Below are 18,047 nucleotides of genomic sequence, written 5' to 3'. Positions count from 1 at the left end.
GGATGGGGGAGATACCAGAGACCCATCTTATATAGATCAGTATCCGAGGCTAGGGAGAGATACCAGAGACCCATCCTATATAGACAGTATCCGAGGATGGGGGAGATACCAGAGACCCATCTTATATAGATCAGTATCCGAGGCCAGGGGGGGGGGATACCAGAGACCCATCCTATATAGACAGTATCCGAGGATGGGGGAGATACCAGAGACCCATCTTATATAGATCAGTATTCGAGGCTAGGGGGAGATACCAGAGACCCATCCTATATAGATCAGTATCCGAGGCTTGGGGGAGATACCAGAGACCCATCCTATATAGATCAGTATCCGAGGCTAGGGGGAGATACCAGAGACCTATCCTATATAGATCAGTATCCGAGGATAGGGGGAGATACTAGAGACCCATCTTATATAGATCAGTATCCGAGGCCAGGGGGGGGTAGATACCAGAGACCCATCCTATATAGATCAGTATCCGAGGCTAGGGGGAGATACCAGAGACCCATCCTATATAGATCAGTATCCGAGGCTTGGGGGAGATACCAGAGACCCATCCTATATAGATCAGTATCCGAGGCTAGGGGGAGATACCAGAGACCCATCCTATATAGATCAGTATCCGAGGCTAGGGGGAGATACCAGAGACCTATCCTATATAGATCAGTATCCGAGGATAGGGGGAGATACTAGAGACCCATCTTATATAGATCAGTATCCGAGGCTAGGGGGAGATACCAGAGACCCATCCTATATAGATCAGTATCCGAGGCCAGGGGGGGGGGGAGATACCAGAAACCCATCCTATATAGATCAGTATCCGAGGATGGGGGAGATACCAGAGACCCATCTTATATAGATCAGTATCCGAGGCTAGGGAGAGATACCAGAGACCCATCCTATATAGATCAGTATCCGAGGCTAGGGGGAGATACCAGAGACCCATCTTATAGAGATCAGTATCTGAGGCCGGGGGGGGGGGGGAGATACCACAGACCCATCCTATATAGACAGTATCCGAGGATGGGGGAGATACCAGAGACCCATCTTATATAGATCAGTATCCGAGGCCAGGGGGGGGGGATACCAGAGACCCATCCTATATAGACAGTATCCGAGGATGGGGGAGATACCAGAGACCCATCTTATATAGATCAGTATTCGAGGCTAGGGGGAGATACCAGAGACCCATCCTATATAGATCAGTATCCGAGGCTTGGGGGAGATACCAGAGACCCATCCTATATAGATCAGTATCCGAGGCTTGGGGGAGATACCAGAGACCCATCCTATATAGATCAGTATCCGAGGCTTGGGGGAGATACCAGAGACCCATCCTATATAGATCAGTATCCGAGGCTAGGGGAAGATACCAGAGACCCATCCTATATAGATCAGTATCCGAGGCTAGGGGGAGATACCAGAGACCTATCCTATATAGATCAGTATCCGAGGATAGGGGAAGATACTAGAGACCCATCTTATATAGATCAGTGTCCGAGGCTAGGGGGAGATACCAGAGACCCATCTTAAATAGATCAGTATTCGAGGCTAGGGGGAGATACCAGAGACCTATCCTATATAGATCAGTATCCGAGGATAGGGGGAGATACTAGAGACCCATCTTATATAGATCAGTATCCGAGGCCAGGGGGGGGGAGATACCAGAGACCCATCCTATATAGATCAGTATCCGAGGGTAGGGGGAGATACCAGAGACCCATCCTATATAGATCAGTATCCGAGGCTTGGGGGAGATACCAGAGACCCATCCTATATAGAACAGTATCCGAGGCTAGGGGGAGATACCAGAGACCCTTCCTATATAGATCAGTATCCGAGGCTAGGGGGAGATACCAGAGACCTATCCTATATAGATCAGTATCCGAGGATAGGGGGAGATACTAGAGACCCATCTTATATAGATCAGTATCCGAGGCTAGGGGGAGATACCAGAGACCCATCTTAAATAGATCAGTATTCGAGGCTAGGGGGAGATACCAGAGACCTATTCTATATAGATCAGTATCCGAGGATAGGGGGAGATACTAGAGACCCATCTTATATAGATCAGTATCCGAGGCTAGGGGGAGATACCAGAGACCCATCCTATATAATTCAGTATCCGAGGCTAGGGGGAGATACCAGAGACCCATCCTATATAGATCAGTATCCGAGGCCAGGGGGGGAGATACCAGAGACCCATCCTATATAGATCAGTATCCGAGGATGGGGGAGATACCAGAGACCCATCTTATATAGATCAGTATCCGAGGCTAGGGGGAGATACCAGAGACCCATCCTATATAATTCAGTATCCGAGGCTAGGGGGAGATACCAGAGACCCATCCTATATAGATCAGTATCCGAGGCTAGGGGGAGATACCAGAGACCCATCCTATATAGATCAGTATCTGAGGCCATGGGGGGGGGATACCAGAGACCCATCCTATATAGATCAGTATCCGAGGCTAGGGGGAGACACCAGAAACCCTTTCTATTTAGATCAGTATCCGAGGCTAGGGGGAGATACCAGAGACCCATCCTATATAGATCAGTATCCGAGGCTAGAGGGAGATATCCAAGGCTAGGGGGAGATACCAGAGACCCTTCCTATATAGATCAGTATCCGAGGCTAGGGGGAGATACCAGAGACCCATCCTATATAGATCAGTATCCGAGGCTAGAGGGAGATATCCGAGGCTAGGGGGAGATACCAGAGACCCTTCCTATATAGATCAGTATCCGAGGCTAGGGGGAGATACCAGAGACCCATCCTATATAGATCAGTATCCGAGGCTAGAGGGAGATATCCGAGGCTAGGGGGAGATACCAGAGACCCTTCCTATATAGATCAGTATCCGAGGCTAGAGGGAGATACCAGAGACCCATCCTATATAGATCAGTATCTGAGGATAGGGGGAGTAGCGCACTGTGTACTAATAGCATCAAATAGCTGATATTCTGCATATCCTTCTAACTGCTGCCCACTTTATTAGCTCATACTAAGAGATCTTTAAACCACAGGATCAACCTGCAAAGATTCCTTAATCTGAACATAATCCCCTGGTCTGGAGAGGATGAGAGTAACGAGGGTGGGATTTATAGAACCACGCTGAGCACTGTTCCCTATAGTCTATATATTATTCTCTGTAAATAGTATGAGTGTAACCTTATTGGTGGTATATTAATGTGAGGAAAGGCTGTCACACTGACCGCTGGGCATATGGAACATGAGATAAAGTTATGTGAGATACTCTGGTCACATCTGCCTGATCACTAATAATATTCAGTGTTAATATATAGTTACAGCTACATATTTAACCTGTGGTTTGGGGGTCATCATCCTCTTCTCTAAGGAATCTTATTGTGTAGCACAAACTTATGAGATGGGGAGGGGGATTGTGCTGTAAACGTGGATGTAGATTGTCTGTAAATGGAATTAAATTGCCTTCATATTGTATAAGGAATACTGTTTGATGGTGAATTGGAGGATTCCCTGAGAAGGAGAGACTCCGGATTAATGCCATAAACAGCCAAATTACCATGAAATCCAGTTATTTCTCATGAGGGAAAGTGGGGGGATTTCTATAGGATGCGGGGTCACTTTGCCTCCAGTTTATGTGGAATTTCCTTCATATTAACCCTGAAATACCTGTGAGCTCAGCTTTAATGTTAGAAATTGGACTTTGCTGGAGGAGTAGTGGATGCTTGGAGACGACTCCCAGCAGAACCTAACCTCACACAGCAGTCATTAGGGCTTTACGTTAGGGGGGCTCTGCCAGGAGGGCCACAATCCGCTTAGGGCACACAAGGAGTTTTCTCTGCTGAGCCCAAGGTCTTTTGCTGCTGTGGAAAGAATCGATCCTTTCAGAAACATGGAAAACAGACTTCACCCTCTTTACACATCAAATCCCAAACAAGCCAACCATTGTATAAACAGTATCCAGGTCTGCCGGGCCGGATAATGTACACAAGCAGCTTTCTTATGTTCTGAAATAAGCTGGCTGACCGGAGACTGCGATATCTGTTATCGCTGAAGATCCCGTCTATATATTATACTTATAATGTAATATACAATATCGCTGTATGCTGAATTATAATAACATCTATATATTATACTTATAATGTAATATACAATATCGCTGTATGCTGAATTATAATATCTATATATTATACTCATAATGTAATATACAATATCGCTGTATGCTGAATTATAATAATATCTATATATTACACTTATAATGTAATATATAATATCGCTGTATGCTGAATTATAATAATATCTATATATTATACTCATAATGTAATATATAATATTAGTACTTGCTGAGCTATAACAGAATCAGTCTCTTACTACTTAGTAGTTCCCATGAAAATGACTTTTCCTGGTGTTTGACAATAAGCTGACACTGCTTCGTGTACCCACTGATCCAGGTTTGTGTAAGCAGGTGACGTGACTCAGTAATGTTCTGCAAACAAAGTTATTCATGTCTAATACAACTTCATATAACAACTGTTTACTAGACATCGCATGATTTACTTTGTGAAAACAATTTGTGAAATACTCCCCCAAATTATTTAGATATTACCCACAGCATCCAATCAGGAATTAGACTGATATATATTGTGGGAGATAGATAATGTAATCGTCTGATTGCTTGTTATCAGTTACTGCATAATGTAATATATAATTTCCCACTGTTAGTAAATACCCTTCATATCTCTTACAGCTATGCTGGTTCAATGTCATTTTACTGAGGATGGTAAATTGTAGCCCAATAAAGCACCCCCAACATGCGGCCACAGAACCCCAGCTCAATCAGCAAGCTGTGCCTTACAACATATTACATGGGGGTTACACAGACCCCGGGACGGGATAGAGGGTCCTGGACCATATAGATGATATGAGTGAATTATATTTGGTTATGTATTGGCCGGACTCACGCGTTTCTCTATCTCTTCCACAGGTGACAGTAAGGTTAATGGTGGCGGTGGGTGTCGCTGTCCTTGGATCATTACAGTTCGGTTACAACACGGGGGTGATCAATGCCCCGCAGAAGGTAAGAGTCTTGCTTTGTATTGATAAACGTACAGGTTCCCATCTCAGTGCTATCAGCATTATAATTACACAGTTATAAGAGGCTGATGCGACCCTAGAGACACCAGGTAACAGCTTAGAAGGGATTATTCATTAACATTACATTGAATTACAACATTGACACGAAACCACAGCAACCAATCAGCAGTTAGCTTCCAGCTGTGTAGCGCAAGTGACACAATGACAACAAGTGTCTGATTGGCTGCACCGGGATGAGTTATAGTCAGTGTTACTGCTCGTTAGAGCACTGTGGGTCTGCTGGCAGGCACCGGGGGCCTTTGGGGTGAACGTGAGAGCAGTTTGCCACCAGCCAGTGGCGGGAGATGTGCGTCGCTAGACTGAAACATAAACAAGACGGCAGGTCCTAGAATAGTACATCTCATTATGGAGATTAGCCTGGCTGCTGACATCTTATCAGGATCCTGTTAACCTCTCCTCTGCCAGCTTATTGTGTACTCCAGTGCCTGAGAGCGAGTGTCAGAGACACACAGACAATTCCCTCGTACAGAGACGGGACATTACGGAAACATTGGTGGCAGCGAATGAATCTGACACACCGCAAATACTGACCCCCACACGTGGCGTCTGACCCCTAGCCACGAAACGTGGCTTCTGACCCTCAGTCACGTCACGTGGCGTCTGACTGCCCCGTGGTAATGCAGACTCCGTTTTCCTGTTACTCACTCAGGGGCTGGGGGGGTGGATGAGACTCGGCTCAGCCGTCTATTAGGAACATTTTTAAGGGAAGAAAATATAGGTGGCTCAGTGACCCAGCCCAAGGTAGCATGGTTTGGGACTGGCGTAGGGGCAGATGCCCCCCAGCCCAGCCCCTGGTGTCACTACTGAACACTGCATTTTTCTGCCACCCTCCATGACCCTGAAATGATCCCTCACATTTTGTGGTAGTAATTTGCAGCTTAATAGTTTACTGATCTATTTGGAGGTTCTCCCTGTTACAACCACCCAGTTACCTTCATATTGTTATATTCTGCAGAAATAGCTCCAACACCTCCTGCAAAGCTGCAGTTCTTAAAACAAAGCCCCTTTCTGCAGACGATTTCTCCCAGGAACTGTGCTCTTATACACCATGGCTACCACTAAACACGCACTACAGGATCACACTGAGCTGTGAGACGACAGAGCAGTCATTGTTGTATTTACCTCCAGCACAGCCGGTGACACACAGAGAACAGGAACGGGGCAGATCGGTCGGGTACAGAAGCTGTGTCTGTACCGGTTCTCTGTGTACCGGCCACACCTCACCCATTGGGAGAGATAACAATGGCCGACAATCACACTAGTAATGAACACTGGATGCTTTTGTTGGCCCCCCAGGGCCCGGGGTTGTGTAACTGAATAATGTCCTGTCCTACTCAGGTCCCGGCTTGTTTTCAGTATGCGGGAGGGGGCCACTATGCTGATGTTTTAATGGCGTCTATTGATATATGTTGAGAATAAGTTTGCGCTGCAGTGAACTGGATACAGATGTAAGCCTGGAACAGCTGCACGTACAGCGGCTCCCAGTGTGTTACTGCTGGGTCTGTGCCAGGAACCGGCGGCGGCTCAGGGCGAGGCTGCTGAGTCATTCCGTAATTAACTCCTTCCACACCGCGCTGGTGCTGAGCGTCTGGAGAGTAATAACAGCTGTGGTTATGTGCCTGGGCCGTGGTATTTAACCCTTAGAGCCGGCTGTACGGTCCAGGCAGAAGGACCCACAAATGTCTTGTTACACCCCCAGGGGAGGGCTGGTATATTTTAGCCTGGGGACAAGACTTCACTCAACAGCCTATTTTAAAGGGAAAAAAATGCAGGTACCCCAGTGACCCAGCCCAAGTTAGCCCACTATGGGACAGCCTGGGGAGCAGATGCCCCCCAGCCCAGCCTGCTCCTGTACACTCCTGTCCGGAAACAATGACGTGTAGATAACAGGGGTCTCTTTGTGCTTGTTTACTTGCTGAAGGGTTAATGTAGGACGAGAACGGCCCATCAGAATGTGGTGTATTTGATGCTATCCGGCCGTATCATATCTAATAATATAATAATAAATGTACGGGATCACCATGTGTAAGGAGATGTCGCCGCGTAAAGGTCATGTGGAAAGTTTTTTCCATGTATTTTGGGCACTGAGAGGTTAGTGAGATTGTACCGGTGTCAGCCAATCACACGGCTCGTCTCCTACACACCCTCCTCGCTCAGCATTGTGTACAGAACTGGAATTTCTGCCTGGCAGGGCGCACTCGTTCACCCCTCGTGTGGGACGTCTTACATCAGCTGAATACATCAGTAGTGAGAGCCCAGCAGGACATGGGGCGTGGTCTGACAGAGACACCTGCTGGTTAGTCACAGATATTACAGGGACAATGGTGATTAATGTGTACTCATAACTATATGATAACTGTGTTATCATATAGGTTATATTCCCTATGCACACAGCGTAAAGAGATAATACAAGAGGTCCTCTCCTAGCCGCACCTATCCTCATATCTCTCATCTTGTCCCCTTTTTTGCTGTAGGTCATTGAGAACTTTTACAATGAAACCTGGATCTCCCGCTATGGGGTGCCAGTCCCAGACGCCACGTTGACCTCCCTCTGGTCCCTGTCGGTGGCCATCTTCTCAGTTGGCGGCATGATTGGCTCGTTCTCCGTGGGGCTGTTTGTGAACCGATTTGGCAGGTGAGTCCTCACCACACCCCTCTCTTCTGCTGCGGAAGGACGTTCATCACAAGCGCAGACAGTCTAAGGACGTAAAGATTTACAGAATCCTTAATTAGCTCAGGTTTCCGTCCTCCATTCCTCAAGGATTCTGGGTAGGACTCATAATACCATCATTAGCGGAGGTGACTCTGACAAGGTCACTGATTGATTGATCCAATTAGTAAGAAAGAATGAACGTCGAAGGTAGAAAATCTCCAAGCATAATGTTAAAAGTAAAGAATACAAATGACAGATTCTATTAAATAAAGGGTTATATCAGCCTCCCAGTATCAGTACATGTGTCTGAGGAGACCATAACATGCAGCGGTGTAAGTAGAGGTGTCTGAAGCCGATAGATTAATAGTGACGCTCCTTCCCAAGTCATTATCTAGCAGGACAAAGCGTTAGTTGTATTATTAGTCAGATTTATATATACAGTCATTCTATCCAGACTACATAAGTGCCAGGTACAATCATACAACACAGGAAAAGTGCTTCCCAGCATAATTGGTGATTTTGCTAAAAAATATTAGATTAGTCAAAAACAACCGCTTATTAGATTACATTTAGAGACTGATCCTTCAACTTTATGATTTTGGATAGTGAATTGAACGTATTGTATTTTACTGTCTGCAGACGTAACTCCATGCTACTGGCCAATATCCTGGCACTTATCGCTTCCATCTTTATGGGCTTCTCCAAGATGGCGTACTCCTTTGAGATGCTGATTGTTGGCCGGTTTGTGATCGGCCTCTACTGTGGCCTTACTACTGGATTTGTTCCCATGTATGTTGGGGAGGTGGCACCTACGTCTCTTCGAGGGGCCCTGGGGACCCTGCACCAGCTGGGAGTTGTAGTTGGAATTCTCATTGCCCAAGTAAGTAACAATATCACTGTGTGGTCTCCAGTATACTCCCCTCCCTGGGCAACTGGCTGTGACACTTCCGCCTCTGTCCACAGATCTTCGGCCTGGAGCCCATCATGGGTAACACTGACCTGTGGCCTCTCCTTCTGGGCTGTATCTTCGTCCCCGCACTTTTCCAATCCGCAGTATTGCCCTTCTGCCCCGAAAGTCCACGATTTCTGCTTATCAACCGCAATGAAGAGGACAAAGCCAAAAGTGGTGAGTGCCCCCCTGCCCACAAGGTGGATTAGCAGCTCAGTAGGACATCGGGGTCTATTGATTAAAATTACACTTATTGCCGTGATCTAAGTATATTTTATCACCATAGCAGCTGAGCAATACAACAGCTACTTATCGGTCCGGACCCTTCACTCTGCTGTACTGCACGGGGGCCCGGGGGCCCAGTGTCAGCTCCATTATCACTACTGCTAAAAAATGATATCTAGTTATATCTACCATTATCTACACCACGCCCCCCAAAATAATGATTATTTTCTAGGGAAGCAGGGTTATATCCCTATTATTTTATACAGCTTCGGACTGAAAAGAAATTATTTCATGAAAGGATTATTTTATTTCCTTTTAATCTTGAAACGATACTTGATAACCTCCCCCCATCCCCCATGCAGGTAATTGCCTTTGATAACCCCCTTAATATATAGAGAATAGAGGGAAAAGGTGAAAACGCCTGTTTCTGCTGCAATAGGGCTTATTGCCCTTTGATAACTAGTCCCCATATTACTATGCTACAAAACAATGTTGTTACTGAGATGCTTCCGTTGTGTCTTTCACAGTCCTGAAGAAGCTGCGTGGCACCACAGACGTGACCGCTGACCTGCAGGAGATGAAGGAGGAAAGTCGGCAGATGATGAGGGAGAAGAAGGTCACTATTCTGGAACTGTTCCGCTCCCCATTATATCGCCAGCCAATCTTCATCGCCATTGTCCTACAGCTTTCTCAGCAACTCTCCGGCATCAATGCGGTAAGGACGGCTACGGCCTCCTCTCTCTGAGAACCAACTGGAGCCATTTCAGTTTGGCGACAAGAAATAGATTAATATTTGAGAATGATAAGAACTGTGTCTTATCCTACTTCAAAAATGAAATCTCCTCTTATGTGAAAATGTGTCAGCTCCTAAATACAATTTGTTCCTCGTTTCAGGTCTTCTACTACTCAACCATGATATTCGAGAAAGCCCAGGTTGAGCAGCCGATCTACGCCACAATTGGTGCTGGAATTGTGAATACGGCGTTTACCGTTGTATCGGTGAGTACAGCGTCTCCTCATCTGAACAGTAAACCTTAATGTTAACGGAACATGTGTGTGCATGTTATTACATGGCATTGCAGCACTTATGACACACATGTCTATATGGTCTCAGACTAGACACCCTGGATGAAACGAATGATGGAATCGGTAATAATAGACGTTACTTTCTTGCAGCTGTTTGTGGTTGAGCGAGCTGGACGCCGCACGCTGCATCTCATCGGACTGGGTGGCATGGCTGGGTGCGCTATATTGATGACAATCGCCCTTGTGTTACTGGTACGTGTCATAGATGAAATGCAAAAAGTGATTTATGTAGGAGATAACAGTGGTCTGCGTTAGTGTGATCTATACAGCACCCGCTTACTCTAATCTGTTTCCAACAGGACTCTGTGTCCGGGATGTCCTACCTCAGCATCGTGGCCATTTTTGGCTTTGTGGCATTCTTTGAAATTGGACCAGGACCTATACCATGGTTCATTGTTGCAGAACTCTTCAGCCAGGGTCCACGACCTGCTGCTATTGCTGTTGCCGGTCTTTCCAACTGGACATCAAACTTCATTGTGGGGATGGGCTTCCAGTATGTTGAGGTAGGTGCTTCAACTCTCACCATGTCACATTTCTCTGAACGGTGACTGGTCCTCCATTTAAGGCTGTGACTTCTGTATATTTCCAGAACCTACTTCCTAACCACAAACGTTCTTTGCTTTGCAGAAATTATGTGGCGCCTACGTCTTCATCATCTTTACAGTGCTGCTCATCATATTCTTCATCTTCACCTTCTTCAAGGTGCCGGAGACCAAAGGCCGCACCTTTGATGAGATCGCCTCTGACTTTCGGCAGGGTGGAGACTCGAACCCTGACAAACAAGCTTCTCCAGAGGAGTTCCACAGCCTGGGAGATTCCCAAGTTTAACCGGTCTCCTCAGACACCTACCTCTCGTCACTTCCCTCTCCTTCTCTGCCTGCGTCCGCTCTGCCGGTGTTTATTGGCGGTGCAGGGGGACTTGGGATGAGAACAGTGAGAGGGAAGGAGTCACTCAGTCTAGTTTTTGTTGGGCTTAATAACTTCTCCACCTGACATGTTGCCACCACCTTAGGAGGCATCGCTAGGCAGCAAACTACTTTCAAACAATACTGCTCGCTGCATTTCAAACCTTATTGAATAACCACAAAGTATCTCTTTGGTCTCTAGTGCTCCTCGCAGGTCCATTGCCCAAATGTGGAAAGATGAAGAAGAAAGGGTGGAAGCTCCTTTTTGTTTTATATATGTGTGCTTGTATGTGTGTATGATTTCCTTTTATAACAGATTATTTTATAATTAATTTGAGCTTTCAGACCTGCAACATGAGGCAGGGAGTGGGGTATTTATCAAGCTCATTATGGACTCTGTTTACGTACTGTAGAATCTTTTGGACCTGTTCTTTGGCTGTAGGAAAGGGCGAAGGACACAATCTGCACCAGGTTAATGGACCGTTACAGGTCCTGTGGTTGTCGTGGCTGACACAGAAAAAAGTAGATAGTTGTAGGGTGATAAAGATCTGTCAGACATCGTCCTGTGGGGAGAAAGATGAGATATTAAACATCATCTGCTTACTGTAAGGTTATTCTCTCCGGTCACTAGGACTGTACATTGTGTCTGTCTATAATCACACCGTGTCTGTCTGTCCCTCAGGCTTTCTATACTCTCTTGACCACTGTGTTTGCCTCTAGATGATCACCCATCATCCCTGTCTGTATTGGCCCTGTGCTGTTACCCTTCCTACAGATTAATTTATTCTTCAATCATGTTTTCCACAAGACAATGCAGTGCAGACTCTCATGGTACAGCTTGTGTAACGTTTTGCCATTCCATTTGTGTTTAGTATTGGCTGAAGTCCTGTAGGTACAGCAATTGTTTGTGGTGATTACAGGGCCGATTAATGGCCTAATATAAGAGCCGCAGGGCAGAAGACGCGATGCTCAGACTTGGAGAAAGCTGGACTGCACTGATGACGTCTCCGGCGCTGCGGAGCGGTGCGTAGAGGCTGCTCGGCACTGAGCAGGACTTTGCAGGACGGCTCCACCTACTGCGGGGATATTAACAGCAGCACTGATCATATTACTTTGGCTGTGTTCCTGTAGTAGGTGTTATGTCATCTGCTTTGCATTTACCAACCCATCAGTTGTAAGAACATGTTTCAGGTTGAAGCTGTATATAATTATACTGAAACCTCTCCCAATATACCGAGGTGGGTAGAGATCACCATGTAGAGGCTCCTAGTCTGTAATTTGTGCCTCTTTATTCTTATATTTCTGGAGAATGATGGATTTTATCCTGTAGTTCACTCTTTCAGCTTCAAGCCCACTTTCTCGATGTACCCACAGAGAAACATTTCTTGTATAGTATACAGGTATTTATATATATATATATTTATAGGTATATATATAAATATATATTTTTGTTGGATAGCGTTACTAGATGTGTAAATTATAGTGTATATATATGCCGTAGTCACAATGTTGTTTTTGCACAGTAGGTTAAAAGAAATATAGGTCAATTTTTGAATTGTAACTCTTTTAATGTAATGTTTCTTAACATAATAAACCTATTTTGTTTGTTTTTCTACATTGTCACCATAGACTGTATTGCGTGTACCGAACCTGACTGAGTTGTTGGCTAGTAACATTAAAATGTAAATGGTTTCTCCATGTGTATAAATATATATTTTGTTAAGATGGCCGCCCTGGTCGCCACGGAGATAGCTCTCTATTTACTGACTGGCCTATTGCAGAGTTGTCAGTCTCTGTGGCAGATTAATAGAATGGGTTACCTGCCAACATCTAATGAAATCTATCTGGTAGTTATTATGTAATCTGAGAACTGAATGTGTTCATTATTGAGTTACAGAATGGTTCTTGTCACGTCTCTTTTGATGTCCGTTAACATTTATGTTTCACCAACGAATCTTGACACTGATTCTTAGACATTGCTCACTAATAAATGTACTGTATTATTAACCTTGTATCTCTATGGGCTGTGTATATTTTACTACACAAGAATGTCGCAATCTCCTTATTCTGGAACAGACGTGAATTGATGATGTGTCTGTTGTCAGGTGTCAGTGAAGGATTAATATTGGTCAGTGTGTCAGTGTGTCAGTGTGTAAGTATATATACGTCTGTGTCACAGGGTAAGAGGACATTATTCATGACTGTTTCTGCGCTTTTACTGTTGTTAAATAGAATTTTTTTTATTTATTGTGAGTTTGTCACAAAACCATCTTAAAATAAAAAATGACATGAAATAAATGTTGTGTGTTATATATGATTTTCAGGAGGGGGCTGATGTGGGTAACACTGAGTGTACTAAATACAATCACTGGCTGGGCTTCATCTGTAAGTGCTGAATGACGGTGTTGAGGGGGGTAAGAGCAGATTTTAAAGAGTCTGTGGTTTTCAATCCAGCAAATGTTGTTCATTCTGATTGTTACGAACGCCCAGCCTGTTCCAGATACAGGTGGCCGTGACTGGTGTCACCTTAGTCACTCAGCAATGAATACACCTTTTGTGCCACCACAAAGGATTTACTATGGTGTCCTTACGTTCACCAAAACCACTTGTTAATGTTTCACACTTAAATCATATACACATGTAGCATGAGCCTCCCTGGACTTTGTAAATTCACAAAGAATTACGGAGAATATGGTAGATTAAGTGTATTTTAAACTGAAAAATGTTTCCAAGGCTTGGTTACAACAATTAATAACAATACATACAATAAGTTGCACAAATAATTTTCAGAAAATAAAATAGGACATAAAACCAGATTCACTATGTCACGGGCACTAGGAGTTCTGCCCAGGATTCACCAGTTGATAATGCTTACCAGAGGGACAGGGTTTACACAGCGGTCCTCTGGCAGTAGGGTGAATAGTAGGAATGTATATAACAGCAGATGGAGAGAGAATACCAATGGAATAGATGAGAGTCAGCGACTTGCAGCTGTACTGGTAGGAGAGTAGAGTGGACGTGAACAGATGAAGGAAGGTAACGGGAGAGTCAGTGGTCTGCGTATAGCAAGTTGTACCACCGCTGTGATGAGAAGACTTGTGCAGGTGCAGGTAGGTAGCGGGAGAGTCAGTGGTCTGCGTATAGCAAGTTGTACCACTGCTGTGATGAGAAGACTTGTCCAGGTGCAGGTAGGTAGCGGGAGAGTCAGTGGTCTGCGTATAGCAAGTTGTACCACCGCTGTGATGAGAAGACTTGTGCAGGTGCAGGTAGGTAGCGGGAGAGTCAGTGGTCTGCGTACAGCAAGTTGTACCACTGCTGTGATGAGAAGACTTGTCCAGGTGCAGGTAGGTAGCGGGAGAGTCAATGGTCTGCGTATAGCAAGTTGTACCACTGCTGTGAAGGGAAGACTTGTCCAGGTGTAGGTAGGTAGCGGGAGAGTCAGTGGTCTGCGTATAGCAAGTTGTACCACTGCTGTGATGAGAAGACTTGTCCAGGTGCAGGTAGGTAGCGGGAGAGTCAGTGGTCTGCGTATAACAAGTTGTACCACTGCTGTGAAGGGAAGACTTGTCCAGGTGTAGGTAGGTAGTGGGAGAGTCAGTGGTCTGCGTATAGCAAGTTGTACCACTGCTGTGAAGGGAAGACTTGTGCAGGTGCAGGTAGGTAGCGAGAGAGTCAGTGGTCTGCGTATAGCAAGTGGTACCACTGCTGTGATGAGGTGAGGACTTGTCCAGGTGCGGATAAGTGGAGGAGTGATAAGAGGCTATAACTGTAAAAATACAATTGGAGAGCAGAGGAGCTAGTCCAAAACAGATATGCAGCGTCACAGCTAATAGTCTATAGCGGGTATGTATACCGCTGCTGAGTAGAGAGGCTTGTCCAAAGCGGATATGCAGGATAACAGCTGATAGTCAATAACAAGTATGCATACCGCTGCTGAGTAGAGAAGCTTGTCCAACGAGGATATGCAGGCACAGCAGGAGAGCTGAGAGACTGTAGCGGGTATGGGAACCGCAGGTGAGCAGAGCAGGTAATCCAGCAGACAGCTGAAGACACGAGCAGGACACAGGAGTCAGTAGTGGGTATGGGAACCGTCGATGAGCAGAGCAGGTAATCCAGCGGACAGCTGAAGACACGAGCAGGACACAGGAGTCAGTAGTGGGTATGGGAACCGTCGATGAGCAGAGCAGGTAATCCAGCGGACAGCTGAAGACACGAGCAGGACACAGGAGTCAGTAGTGGGTATGGGAACCGTCAATGAGCAGAGCAGGTAATCCAGCGGACAGCTGAAGACACGAGCAGGACACAGGAGTCAGTAGTGGGTATGGGAACCGTCGATGAGCAGAGCAGGTAATCCAGCGGACAGCTGAAGACACGAGCAGGACACAGGAGTCAGTAGTGGGTATGGGAACCGTCGATGAGCAGAGCAGGTAATCCAGCGGACAGCTGAAGACACGAGCAGGACACAGGAGTCAGTAGTGGGTATGGGAACCATCGATGAGCAGAGCAGGTAATCCAGCAGACAGCTGAAGACACGAGCAGGACACAGGAGTCAGTAGTGGGTATGGGAACCATCGATGAGCAGAGCAGGTAATCCAGCAGACAGCTGAAGACACGAGCAGGACACCGGAGTCAGTAGTGGGTATGGGAACCGTCGATGAGCAGAGCAGGTAATCCAGCGGACAGCTGAAGACACGAGCAGGACACAGGAGTCAGTAGCGGGTATGGGATCCGCCGATGAGCAGAGCAGGTAATCCAGCAGGAAACTGAAGATACGAGCAGGACACAGGAGACACCTTCAGAGACTCACAGGGAATGAGACTCAAGATCAGGCAACGATACCATGGCCACAGGTGCCTTAAATAGGGAGAGGTGACTGATCCACCAATTAGGTTAAAAGCAAGGTCATAAGAGTTCATGGATGCTGCGCATGTGCAGTCCATCAAGATTGCGGACGGCCACGACTCAGGACAGACGCCGGCAGGAAGGATAGAGAACCACGCACCAGCGCAGAGGCACTCACGGTCCGGTGAGTGACACACTAATTACTAGTTAAGACTTTGTGTGCTTGAGGGAACACAATTGAGAAATATGAGACATTTCAGTCTTGACAGACCCCCTCTTGAAATACAACGTTGGGGTTTCAAACTCCTCAGAGATGCCTATCTCTCCCTGGTCTGACTAGTTTCAAAAGATTATTGACACTTGCATAGGTTCAGACTCATGTCATCTAGCAAAGCACACGTTGAGATTACATTACAAGGTTACATACAATATACATTATCATACCTGAATATTAATGTAAAATATCAATAATACATAATCGTCACACTGAACTATCCAGATCAGTTGTTTCTAAACTAATTTCCGTATATATTGCCTCTGGCTTGGAGCCACCAACTGGTACTAAAGGATTGGAAGCAAGAAATTTTCATGTGTGTTTCACACCACAATCTTCCTGCATCACTCATCTCCTGATATACTCTGTGCTGCTGGGGACCTTGATCCTTCCACTATATAACTCTCAGTCTGTGGCTTCCTGCTGCCTCCATTCCCCTCCTCACATCATGTCACTGCCCCTGTCACATGCAGCCCTGTCCTCACTAACACATCACTCGTCTCCTGATATATTCTGTGCTGCTGGGGGACCCTGCTCCTTCCACTATATAACTCTCAGTCTGTGGCTTCCTGCTGCCTCCATTCCCCTCCTCACATCATGTCACTGCCCCTGTCACATGCAGCCCTGTCCTCACTAACACATCACTAATCTCCTGATATACTCTGTGCTGCTGGGGACCCTGCTCCTTCCACTATATAACTCTCAGTCTGTGGCTTCCTGCTGCCTCCATTCCCCTCCTCACATCATGTCACTGCCCCTGTCACATGCAGCCCTGTCCTCACTAACACATCACTCGTCTCCTGATATATTCTGTGCTGCTGGGGGACCCTGCTCCTTCCACTATATAACTCTCAGTCTGTGGCTTCCTGCTGCCTCCATTCCCCTCCTCACATCATGTCACTGCCCCTGTCACATACAGCCCTGTCCTCACTAACACATCACTCATCTCCTGATATACTCTGTGCTGCTGGGGACCCTGCTCCTTCCACTATATAACTCTCAGTCTGTGGCTTCCTGCTGCCTCCATTCCCCTCCTCACATCATGTCACTGCCCCTGTCACATGCAGCCCTGTCCTCACTAACACATCACTCATCTCCTGATATACTCTGTGCTGCTGGGGACCCTGCTCCTTACACTATATAACTCTCAGTCTGTGGCTTCCTGCTGCCTCCTCCCCCCCCCCCCCTCACATCATGTCACTGCCCCTGTCACATGCAGCCCTGTCCTCACTAACACATCACTCGTCTCCTGATATATTCTGTGCTGCTGGGGGACCCTGCTCCTTACACTATATAACTCTCAGTCTGTGGCTTCCTGCTGCCTCCTCCCCCCCCCTCACATCATGTCACTGCCCCTGTCACATGCAGCCCTGTCCTCACTAACACATCACTCGTCTCCTGATATATTCTGTGCTGCTGGGGGACCCTGCTCCTTCCACTATATAACTCTCAGTCTGTGGCTTCCTGCTGCCTCCATTCCCCTCCTCACATCATGTCACTGCCCCTGTCACATGCAGCCCTGTCCTCACTAACACATCACTCATCTCCTGATATACTCTGTGCTGCTGGGGACCCTGCTCCTTCCACTATATAACTCTCAGTCTGTGGCTTCCTGCTGCCTCCTCCCCCCCCCCCCCCCTCACATCATGTCACTGCCCCTGTCACATGCAGCCATGTCCTCACTATCACATCACTCATCGCGGCATAGAATCGTAATTGAATATACTCCTAAGAGGGAAATCTAGCAAGAATAAGAGAGCGCCTCTCAGACAGCAGATGTGATATTGGGAGCCTGGTTTGAGTTTCCATTTCCACTGATATTAAAAAGTAAATAAATAGAAACTTTTATCTTATATCTGCTGCCCCCACATAGGAAATAATATTTATTTTCACAGATCTAGTCTGAAATAATGAATTTATTTAATGAATAAATGTTTTTTCTCAGTTCTGTCCTCCCTTCCGCTGGTTGGTGA

General features: G+C 46.3%; 1 protein-coding gene across 2 annotated transcripts in view; it reads left to right on the top strand.

Moving 5' to 3' along the window:
• The window catches only part of SLC2A1 (solute carrier family 2 member 1), a 101,728-nt gene extending 88,472 nt beyond the window's left edge, over nucleotides 1-13,256 (top strand). For both annotated transcript variants that reach the window (XM_075190820.1, XM_075190821.1), the window contains exons 2-10: nucleotides 4,971-5,063; nucleotides 7,615-7,775; nucleotides 8,433-8,673; nucleotides 8,757-8,919; nucleotides 9,495-9,682; nucleotides 9,862-9,966; nucleotides 10,144-10,245; nucleotides 10,353-10,556; nucleotides 10,681-13,256. In XM_075190820.1, the coding sequence (XP_075046921.1) occupies nucleotides 4,971-5,063; nucleotides 7,615-7,775; nucleotides 8,433-8,673; nucleotides 8,757-8,919; nucleotides 9,495-9,682; nucleotides 9,862-9,966; nucleotides 10,144-10,245; nucleotides 10,353-10,556; nucleotides 10,681-10,881 (1,458 nt within the window). In that variant the 3' untranslated portion in view covers nucleotides 10,882-13,256. The remainder of the gene's footprint in view (nucleotides 1-4,970; nucleotides 5,064-7,614; nucleotides 7,776-8,432; nucleotides 8,674-8,756; nucleotides 8,920-9,494; nucleotides 9,683-9,861; nucleotides 9,967-10,143; nucleotides 10,246-10,352; nucleotides 10,557-10,680) is intronic.
• Nucleotides 13,257-18,047: the final 4,791 nt, after the last annotated feature.

Source organism: Mixophyes fleayi, chromosome 11 (genome assembly GCF_038048845.1).
Source record: "Mixophyes fleayi isolate aMixFle1 chromosome 11, aMixFle1.hap1, whole genome shotgun sequence".
NCBI classification, from domain to species: Eukaryota; Metazoa; Chordata; class Amphibia; order Anura; family Limnodynastidae; genus Mixophyes; species Mixophyes fleayi.
The sequence above is the reverse complement of the archived record's forward strand: the minus strand, read 5'-3'. Positions and strand labels throughout refer to the sequence as shown.